The sequence below is a fragment of the Mytilus edulis genome, unplaced genomic scaffold, assembly GCF_963676685.1.
Source record: "Mytilus edulis unplaced genomic scaffold, xbMytEdul2.2 SCAFFOLD_200, whole genome shotgun sequence".
Taxonomy (NCBI): Eukaryota; Metazoa; Mollusca; class Bivalvia; order Mytilida; family Mytilidae; genus Mytilus; species Mytilus edulis.
In genome coordinates this window covers 49797-61647 of record NW_027268006.1, presented here as the reverse complement: position 1 = coordinate 61647, position 11851 = coordinate 49797, and the positions used below count along the sequence as shown (strand labels likewise).

Here is an 11851-nt window from a genome sequence, read left to right as displayed (position 1 = left end):
TGGGATCACCTACTTTCGTGGAGATAATCTGTATTCTGTTTCAGTTGGGATCACCTACTTTCGTTGAGATAATCTGTATTCTGTTTCAGTTGGGATCACCTACTTTCGTGGAGGTAATCTGTATTCTGTTTCAATTGGGATCACCTACTTTCATGGAGATAATCTGTATTCGGTTTCAGTTGGGATCACCTACTTTCATGGAGATAATCTGTATTCGGTTTCAGTTGGGATCACCTACTTTCATGGAGATAATCTGTATTCGGTTTCAGTTGGGATCACCTACTGTTCATTAAGAACCTATTTTCTATTTCAGATAGGATCACCTACAGCTTTAAGTGACCAGACATTAGAAACTTCATTGAGGAATGCTTCAGATAAGCATGGACTGTATATTCCAAGTGGTGCATTCTGGGGTGGGGAGGACATAAAAAAAATGGCTGATAGAGGAACATTACAAGTAAGTCTCTTCTACTTCAAAACACTTGTAAACTGAAGTTAACAGTAACTAAGCATATTCTTTATTAGTCAGACTAGTTATTACCGGGTACTAGTAGCCTATATATGTAGTGAACAATGCTGGGTTAACGTTTTAGAACCCACAAGACAAGAATTAGGGATTTAACTAGTAGTCCCCTTCTACTTAGGTGGTAGGGGACTAAAAAGTCAACACCATTCAAGAAAACGATTTCAAGTATAGTTTTAGTATTTGATACTCAGTCTGTCTGTCTTTCTGCATGTCTGCCGGTCTTTGTCTGTCTCTCTGTCCGTCAGTTGGTCATGCAAATCAGTTTTCTACTTTTTTTCCTTCATGCTTAAAGATATTGATTTGAAATTTGGTTTATTGTTTTATTATGACAAGTTACAGATCAAGTTTAAATTTTGTTTGGGTCTGACAATTTTTACAAAGTTATGGTCAGAGATGGGTCCAATTGATTAAATTACAATTTATACCCTGTCATTTGTACGATTAAATTGAACTAAGGATTACACCATTTCTCAAAGTAGCTGATTAAATTAATGACTTCATTGGCAAGGAATCATGATTATATTTGTTTATTTAACAATGATTTATATTTGCATAGAAAATTGTAAAAATAGTTATTAAAAAAAAAATACTTACAAGCTAAAAAAAATGGCTTACAAACATGTGCTATCTATTTTAGGCATTAAAAGTAACAATGACCAAGCATCCCAGTAGTTTTAAGTTGGAAGGTGATTTGAAGAAAAAGATTGAAGAAGTATCTGAAGAGCCATTAGTCCTCTATGATGGTAAAAATGTTATTATTCAAAAACATTGTGCATGTCACCAGTCAAATAGTGGCCTGTAATTATTTAGATTTTGGAGGAGAAAAAAACACTTAAAAAGGTGCCTATGCTCAATTTCTAATTGAGAGATCAACAAGAAAAAGAAAAAAAACATGTTTTTTCCCATTGCATATCATTTTATGTCATTTTATTTACTCTATATATATAGTTAATCTCTTTTAATCAATCATACCCTTAGAAATGTATAGCAGTTAAAATAATAGAGCTTATATAGCTTTCCTGGTATGATATACATGATATAGAATAACCAACTAAACTGATAATGACAAAAACATAGAATAATAGAAAATAACACAAAGGCTAGACTTGATTTTTGAGATGAACAAAACATTGAATTGGGCACAACATTCTTATTACTGCTAATTCAGAAATTATTGCCATGTTTTTATTATTTTAAAAAATGCATGAATATTGAAGAAATTTATCAAAGAAATACTCAGAATTCAAGTTTTAAAATGATGTGTATGAGTATTATTATACTTGTGAGGAAAAATTTCAAAAATTTGTATGGTGCATACACTAACTTATATCTTAAATAAAATATCAATGGTGTCATTGTTAAGTTAATATTTAAAATAGGATTTATCTTCCTTTGTCCTAATGTAGTTGAACTTTACTTGTACCAGATTTGCCAATACCATGTTGTGATATATTTTAAGTTCCCTCTGTGTTATGAATGTTATCTTTACCCCTTAGTGCTCACAGTCACTTTGTTTTGTATATTTGCTTTTAGACAGGAGAGCTATAAAACAGGAACTCTATGTAGTCCAAAAGTCAATGAAAAGATGATCAATGGAAATGTATTATCATTTGTTTACTCCACTTAAAACAGAGTTCTCCGAATCTTTTTATATCTGGTTGTCCCTGAAGAAAGACTGCTAGTCCTCACTACTATTTCTATTTCAAAATAGCAAAAAATTCTGTCAGTCCTTAGTAAATTTTGAGGGTCAAATCCCTTGGAACACTGCTGTTTTCGAGGAACTCTGCTTAAAACCTTGTCAAAGATGTGAAAATAGGGTTGAAAATGTTATTGTTGATTTGTGTTTTTTGGTAGCACAGGTTAGCAGATGATGTTTAATACCATTTTAGGGTTTTAGCAACACTATAATATCTTCTCCTTCATCATTTCTACTTGTAGGTCCAGTCCGTGACCTTTGTCCTCTAGCACCTAACAATGTGAATACAATGGCAGCAGCAGCATTAGCAGCTCATAACCTTGGGTTTGATAAAGTTCAAGGATCAATAATTGCTGATCCCAAGTAAGTGCAGTATACCATGAAGTATCATATTTACTGCTGTAATGTTTTCAAACATGATGCATACCTGATATTGTGGGACTTCTAAAAGGAGATGACATTCTCTAAAAAGATATTCTCTCCTTTAACCTTTCCCAAATAAAAATCATTAATTTCAAGTACATAAATAGTTGAAGCAAATTGAAAGATGATATCATTTGAAATTTGAATATGTATCAGATATTGATATAAAACATAAATTAAGGTTCTGGGTGTAATGCCATTATGTTAGGCGCATTGTTAGAACCTTACAGTGTTTAGTAGCATCTTGATCAGATTGATTGTTGCTGAAGCATGTTCATCCTTTATAATCAGCATGTAGAATTTATATGGGTACTGGTATGAACATACTAGAATTGTTTTTATGCCCCACCTACGAAAGTAGAGGGGCATTATGTTTTCTGGTCTGTGCGTCCGTCCGTCTGTTCGCTTCAGGTTAAAGTTTTTGGTCGAGCTAGTTTTTGATGAAGCTGAAGTCCAATCAACTTGAAACTTAATACACATGTTCCCCATGATATGATCTTTCTAATTTTAATTCCAAATTAAAGTTTTGACCCCCATTTCACGGTCCACTGAACATAGAAAATGATAGTGGGAGTGGGGCATCCGTGTACTATGGACACATTCTTGTTTTGTCTTGCCATGATGGAGTCAAAAAGTCATACATACTGTATGTATGCTGTTCTGGCATGAGCAGCAGTGTCAACAATGTATTAGTCCATGATTAGGTCAGTTTATGGAGAATCACTAGTGATAGGAAAATGATATTTGGTATTCAGTTGTATTACATTGGCACATATTATTTCCATGGAGATTATTAGGCCCTGTCCCTTCAGTCATGGTCAATTGACTTACAAATTTTTGCTTAGTTTACATGTTTCAGTTCGTGATTGATCAATTTATGGGGAAACACTAGTTTCGGCAGTAGTAATGGATAGAAGAGGGACGAAAGATACCAAAGGGACAGTCAAACTCATAAATCTAAAACAAACTGACAACGCCATATCTAAAAATGAAAAAGACAAACAAACAACAGCACACACGACGCAACATAGAAAACTAAAGAATAAACAACACAAACCCCACCAAAACTAGGGGTGATCTCAGGTGCTCCGGAAGGGTAAGCAGATCCTGCTCACCATGCGGCACCCATCGGGTTGCTTATGTGATAACTAATCCGGTAAATGGTCTAATTCTGTAGGTCACATTCATGAAAGGGAAGGGGATTGTAGTTACGATGTAAGGAACATATCCGATATCATTTGTGAAACGGTTATTCCATAACGGTCAACCAACTCGTGATGGCGTCCATAAAATTTACAAAGGGATGATTTCAACTTCACCATTTGGAACTCTTGGTTTAATAGCTTCCTTGTGAGCAGCAACCCTCTATCAAGAAAATCATGATAGGAAATGCAAGCACGGGAATATCGTATCAACTGGGAGATATATACCCCGTATGCAGGTGCTGCTGGAATGTTGCTACTTAGAAATGGAAATTTCACAATTGGAAAGCTGAAATCATCTCTTTTGTCGTAAAGTTTTGTTTTCAACCGACCCTCATTGTCAATTTCTAGATATAAGTCAAGATATTAGGCCGATGTAACTGTATCTGTAGTATCCTATATCTCTAGCTCAATTGGATAGATGCGTTCCACATAGTCACCAAATTTTGAATTATTTAGTGAAAGAACATCATCTATATAGCAAAAAGTAGAGTTAAAGGATATTGCTAACTTCTTATCTTTCTTCCTAAGAAGTTCCTGCAAGAAGTCAGCCTCATAATAATAAAGAAACAAGTCGGCAAGTAGAGGGGCACAGTTTGTTCCCATTGGAATGCCGACAGTCTGTTGAAAAACACGTCCCCCGAACGTTACAAATATGTTGTCAATCAAGAAATCAATAATATAATAATATTTTTGGGTCGGAAAAGATATTATATAATATTTTTTCCAATCGGGAATAAATATTACATAATACTTTTTCCAATCGGGAATAAATATTGCAATACTTTTTCCAATCGGGAATAAATATTACATAATATTTTTCCAAACAGGAATAAATATTAAATTATAATTTTTCAAATCAGAATAATTACAAAAGATTTTTTTCATTTTTTTTTCTTCATTTTAATGAATGATATGTTAAAATGATAAAGGTCAAAATGTTATACCAATCATAGGATAAAATTTCCACCATAATATTTATTCCAAAGATAATTTATTATGTAATAAAACTTCCAATTGGAATTTGTTTTATGTGAAAAAAATTCTGAGGCATCGGTCCTTTTATTATGCTGATGGAATAAATATCACATAACAATAATTCCAATTGGAACTTTTGTTACATAATAAACTATCTTTGGAATAAATATTATGACGGAACTTATATTCTGTAACAGTGGTATGCAGTTGTATACTCTGACTTCTTTTAAACTGAGTTTTACTGTACATATTGTGATGTGTTTCTTTATTCTACATTGGCTAGAGGTATAAGGGGGGGGGGTGAGATCTCACAAAACATGTTAAACCCCACCACATTTTAGGCCTCTCCCAAGTCAGGAGCCTCTGGCCTTTGTTAGTCTTCTATATTTTTTTAATTTTAGTTCATTTATATGTTTTGGAGTTTATTTAGGGGCCAGGGTGAGGGATTTTCTTGTTGCGTTGAAGATCCATTGGTGGCCTTCGGCTGTTGTCTGCTCTTTGGTCAATTGTTGTCTTTTTGACCTATTCCCCATTTTTGATTCCATTCTTTACTTTTTTGGTACATTTCTATGTAAATTATTTAGCCGCTTTCCCTTCATCATGATTCATTGAATTTGAATCTTTTGCGTATCTATAATCAATTAATGTATTGCTATTATTATTTCAACATTTGCATTTAACTATCAAACTAACAAAAAGGCACAACATATCTCTTTTAACAGTTAATATCAATTTATTAATTTTATAATCATTTTAAAAACTTTTTATTTGATTACCATGAAATCATGAGAAAAATAATGGAAAGATAAATAAGAAATCTCAAATAATTATGTTTGCTATCTTTTCAAAAACTTCTGTGAAGAAAATAATCCCACCATTATGTGAGGGTTAAATTCAGGTTTACTTATTTATTTTTCTCCAATTAATTTTGAGATATGTTTTTTCATGACAGATTAGAAAACTGGCATATTGTGGAAGTAGAGACTTGGGGACCTGGATCAGTAGAAAATAACACAGCATTTCATGTTAAAACTGTACGAAAGAATCCAGCAAAAGTTGGAGCAGTCACAGGCAGTGCTACATATGCTTCTTTCTTTAGTAGTATACTTGGTAAGAAACTAGATTCTTTCTTTAGTAGTATATGTGGTAAGAAACTGGTATTGATCTGGATAGACACTAATAGTGCATTGACTTGCCATATCAATGATATAAGGATGAGGCTTAGAAACTGGGAAATGCAAGGCTCTGCTGAGCTTTTTCCCCGTTTCGGGCCGAACCCTTATATAGTTGGTATGGCAAGTCAGTGCACCATTATTGTCTTTATACTGCAATCTAGAAAAAAACAAATTCAATTGTTTAAAGTGTAAATGTAATTTATTAAATTTAATATTTGGAAAAATCTCCCTTTAAAAAAGCCTCATACTGGTATCAGGCGGAGAAATATACAACACAATGAAATGTACATTACCTATTGAAAACTGCAATCGATAGTGAACAAATTCGTTTGAGTATGGACTAATATATCAACAATAAGCATAAAACATAATAATTTATAGGTTTCAAACAATAGATATTAACAAGTGAAATATGTTTTTTCCAAAAATTGTACAAGAATTATTTGAGTTTTTCCACGCTTCAATGTATACATTGGAAACAAGAACAGGTTGAGGAGGTGGTATGAATAATTAAATATAGTTTCGGCAAATTCTATTTAAATATGCATGAGGAAAAGTGATATCAGGTTAGTGACTGTTTATGACATAGAAATTTACAGTCAACACATTCAACTGCTCAAATAGAACGAGTGCAGTATAAAATGTGTTATATGTCCCACAAAAAATTTCAGCATTTAAACATGCCTGTAATTCAATTTCTCAGTATTAGTGATTGTTGAAAAATTTGTCTCTTTCTGCATGGCTAGTTGTTCATATGAGATTACTTCTGTGAGATACATTTTGATGCTTTTTAGCTCAGCTGGCTAACAGGGCCAAAAAGAAGAAGGGGTTGAGGGAAGATACCAGAGGGACAGTCAAACTCATAAATTGAAAATAAACTGACAAAGCCATGGCTAAAAAAAGAAAAAGACAGACAGACAAATATTAGTACGTATACACAAGACACAACATAGAAAACTAAAGTCTAAGCAACACAAACCTCACAAAATCGGCTATAAATATTTATTGGAGCTATGGTAGTATGGAAGTATAAATAAGAAATGATAGAATTTTTTCATACTTTCGGCTGTTATCTGCTTTTTGGATGGGCTGTTGTCTCTTTGACACATTACCCATATCCATCCTCAATTTTATTTATTTGCCAAACGTAGTATATTTTGATATATGTTCCAAAATATAATAAAATTGATAGGTCACTTCACATTTTCTCAAGCCAGGGCCGTAACTAGGGTTCGAATTCAGGGGAGGCAGGGGTTTGGGGGCCGCCAATTTTTTTCTTGCAGTAAAATGGCTAAAAATGACCCGTTTTCCGTCGATTTATTCATTTTAAGAAACATCAGTATTGCCTGAACCTGGAAGCAATTTTTATGCAAAAACAAACTGAGATTGTTGTTCGGGGTAAGCCAGGCTCCGTCTTGAAAGCCGTACTTTGACCTATAATTATTAACATTAAATACATTGTGACCGCAGATTTTGTTCTCAATATGGCTAAAAATCACCCGTTTTCCTTCGATTTCCTTACTTTAAGAAACATCAGTATTGCTGGATCCTCGAAGCATTTTTTTATATAAACAATGATTATCTGTATTTAAAGATATTTTTGTTAGAAATCAAACTGGTAAGTTAAAAAAAACATATAAAGCAAGATCATAGAAAGCACGATATTTTTTTGTCGAGGACCTTAAATTTTAATATTTTAGAAAGCTGAACAGACATGTATATAACTTCACCCAGGGACTTTCTAAACTAGTATATATTTAGTTAAGAAAGTCTCTGCTTCAACGATTTGGGAGTGTTTAACTACTAAGGCCTTGACTATAATGTTCTCGTACAATCGGTCGGGAGACGTTAAAAAAATGACACTACAACTGATTCAGCCGAATTTCCAATATCATAAAAAGATTCACAATACAAAGGGAACTTCCTCTGCTTAATGGAGCCCCTAAATAAATGTGAATATAGTTAAGTTTTATTCAAAATTGTCGAAAGCAAAGTTTCATATGTGTTCTCGTATAAATACTGAATAACAGACGGACGGCCACACGAAAAATAAAATACTGAAACGGTTCACTTTCGGTAAAAAAAATCCGGAAAATGACAGATATATCACGTATCATAATCACACTGTTAAAACTTGTATTGTTTATAATATAAATTCAAGTTCTTCGTGTACATATTGTCAATATTTCATTTTATTACTTCAAAAAAAAATTTGGTGTAGAAAATTCAGGGGAGGCAGTTGCCTCCCCTGCCTCATAGGTAGTTACGGCCCTGCAAGCTACAGGTTGTGACAAAATGACACATGTTGCATGAATTATCCAGGATACATCATTAGAAGCTAAACTAAATGATAAAATTGTAAAATAAAATATGAGAAGATAGCTTTTAGAAAATGCTTTGTGAATATCAAAAAGAAAGAGTCACTGTACCTTTTTTTTAGCCAAAATACAAAATAGCAAAATTCCATGTAGATTCCTTCAGACAATGCACTATTTCAGAGTTACCTCCTTTTAAAATGATAATTTGAAAACATTAAAAATCAAGAAAAAATAATCAACACTTATAAAACTATTTGTATTTCTAAGTTATAATCTTATGAATTTGTTCTTTTAATAAAATTCACACTATTTATCTGCATTCCTGTATTCAAGACTTACAAATAAGTCAACAAGCTTCGGTCAAAACCATTTGACAACTCATTATTGGAGATAGTGCTTATATCTTTTAATCAACATGACTTTATTATATGACAATACCAATACCAAAAAATCCAGACAAAAATAAGGCTTACACATAATGAGATACTTTAATTCAGTCACAATGTCACCGATGTTCTAGTTATAATAATAAAGAGATGTTGTATGATTGCAAATGAGACAAATATTTGCCTAAGTTCAAATAAAGTGGATGTGAGCATTTATAGGTAACTGTTTGGCTTCTATTATGAGACAAACAGTTACCATATAATCTGCTTTAAAATACCCTGACATGAAAAGTGTATACATGTAGTAAAAATTGTTTGAAAAATACTTTTAATTTAATTTAAGCAGCAATTTATAAACTGGAAATTATATTCAAGTAGACTTATTTAATTCTATTTGCAGGAGCTCATGGCAAAGGACCTGGTCTTCATCTTTGCTGACAACACCTAGAAAAGACCATACAATTTGATGGTATTTCCAAGTGTTGGGGCGTCTGCCATTACCTTATTCTCAAACATTCCAGATGGACTAGCTACAAAGAAGTTGGACATGATTTCACTTATTACTTGAACTGTGGAACCCAAACAGAATAAAACACTGAAAGCTTATACAAAATAGTCGTTTTAATATTCTTACATTAATGAATACTGAATTAGTTAAAGTCACAAAAATTTAAATAATTCCTGTAAAAAGATCTGGACATGGGTCCTGTTTCTTCTAATAGAGCTTTTCCTGGTCCACTAGTAGGCACTAATTATATTTGTTATATTTAAATGAAGCAATAAATGTGGGGAGAAGATGAACAAGACGAAGCATATCTCTTGTCATTTGTGATATGGAAAATGAGTAACAACATGGTAGATATAAAAACATAACTACAATTTTACTATTTAGAATCCTTGTTTTAGAAGTTTCCATGTAAGCAGCAACACTTTATCCACAAAATATAAGCTGTGAGCTCAAAGCTGTGATGTTTTTTTAAGTTGAATTTAATGGATGTTTTAAAAATGATCCTGGTTTGAAATAATTTCAGGAGAAATTGAGTCTTTTAATCTGAATTTTTGCCTATTTTATTGTGTTGACTGCAACAAAGGTAGTAGAATGCTAATTATAAGTACATGTATTACTATCTGGCTACCGCTTAATTTGTTTGAATGCTTTAATAATAATTTAGCCTTATGATGGGTTAAAGGTTATTCTGTCCATGCTAAACCTCTAGCTCAATAGTGTAACACTAACTAAAGATGGTCATTCTCTAAGTAATTTTGTTTGTTTCACCTAAGATTTTATACGACCGCAAAAATTAAAATTTTTCGTCGTATATTGCTATCACGCTGGCGGCGGCGTCGTTGTCTTGCATCGTCGTCGTCCGAATACTTTTAGTTTTCGCACTCTAACTTTAGTAAAAGTAAATAGAAATCGATGAAATTTTGACACAAGGTTTATGACCACAAAAGGAAGGTAGGGATTGATTTTGGGAGTTTTGGTCCCAACATTTTAGGAATAAGGGGCCAAAAAGGGCTCAAATAAGCATTTAATTGGTTTTCGCACTATAACTTTAGTTTAAGTGAATAGAAATCTATGAAATTTTGACACAAGGTTTATGACCACAAAAGGAAGGTTAGGATTGATTTTGGGAGTTTTGGTTTCAACAGTTAAGGAATTAGGAGCCAAAAAAGGGCCCAAATAAGCATTATTCTTGGTTTTCGCACAATAACTTTATTATAAGTAAATAGAAATCAGTGAAATTTAAACACAAGGTTTATGACCACAAAAGGAAGGTTGGGATTGATTTTGGGAGTTGAGGTCCCAACAGTTTAGGAATTAGGGGTCAAAAAGGGGCTCAAATAAGCATTATTTTTGGTTTTTGCACCATAACATTAGTATAAGTAAATAGAAATCTATGAAATTTAATTCAAGGTTTATGATCATAAAAGGAAGGTTGGGTTTGATTTTGGGAGTTTTGGTCCCAACAGTTTAGGAATAAGGGGCCCAAAGGGTCCAAAATTGAACTTTGTTTGATTTCATCAAAAATTGAATAATTGGGGTTCTTTGATATATGCCGTATCTAACTGTGTATGTAGATTCTTAATTTTTGGTCCCGCTTTCAAATTGGTCTACATGAAGGTCCAAAGGGTCCAAAATTAAACTTAGTTTGATTTTAACAAAAATTGAATCCTATGGTCTCTTTAATATGTTGAATCTAAAAATGTACTTAGATTTTTGATTATTTGTCCAGTTTTCAAGTTGGTCAAAATCGGGGTCCAAAATTAAACTTTGTTTGATTTCATCAAAAATTGAATAATTGGGGTTCTTTGATATGCCAAATCTTACTGTGTATGTAGATTCTTAATTTTTGGTCCCGTTTTCAAATTGGTCTACATTTAAGTCCAAAGGGTCCAAAATTAAACTAAATTTGATTTTAACAAAAATTGAATTCTTGGGCTTTTTTGATACGCTGAATCTAAACATGTACTTAGATTTGTGTTTATGGGCCCAGTTTTCAAGTTGGTTCAAATCAGGATCCAAAATTATTATATTAAGTATTGTGCAATAGCAAGAAATTTTCAATTGCACAGAAACGTCGCACGCTACTGGTGTTACTTTGGTAAAATCACGGACAAGACACATTCATCTTATTAATTTTTAAACATAAAAATTGATATTATAAAGTGTTGTATATCATTTTAAAGCTTTTAAACTCTTCTTTCAGATTATTGCAATATTGTATATGTAATATACCATTTTCATTAATTAAAACTCAATAAAACCTTTATTTTGCAATATGATTTCCTTGTCCCGCGTTACACTTTTAGTTTTGTGAAATTCTGATTACCGTAAAAAACATATAAATTTTATTACCAAACGATATAAAAGTTTTTATCGCTATTTTGTGCATTTTTCCTTTGATCTCTTTTTGTGATAATTTTCATATCATGCTACTCGCTTGAGATGGAAAATTATCGCTAGAAACTAAGCATGCACGTGGCGTTGCTAACGAAATTGACATGAAATTGACAACGTCGTCATAGGTAAAATAGCGATAAAAAGATTATCATTGTTCATCTCAACTCGATTGCCTTTCTCGCTTTCGCCGTCCCGGCTCAAGCGAGAAAACCAATCTCGTTGAGATGATCACCGATAATCTA

At 32.6% G+C, this 11851-nt stretch overlaps 1 protein-coding gene across 1 annotated transcript; it reads left to right on the top strand.

Moving 5' to 3' along the window:
- Nucleotides 1-313: 313 nt before the first annotated feature.
- LOC139506603 (aspartate dehydrogenase domain-containing protein-like) lies at nucleotides 314-9317 on the top strand (the record flags this gene model as incomplete). The annotated part of the gene is given in 5 exon segments (XM_071295493.1): nucleotides 314-457; nucleotides 1164-1269; nucleotides 2465-2585; nucleotides 5778-5935; nucleotides 9105-9317. Coding segments are annotated over 5 exon segments (567 nt in total), but the record flags the coding sequence as incomplete, so codon positions are not given.
- Between the last annotated feature and the right edge of the window lie 2534 nt (nucleotides 9318-11851).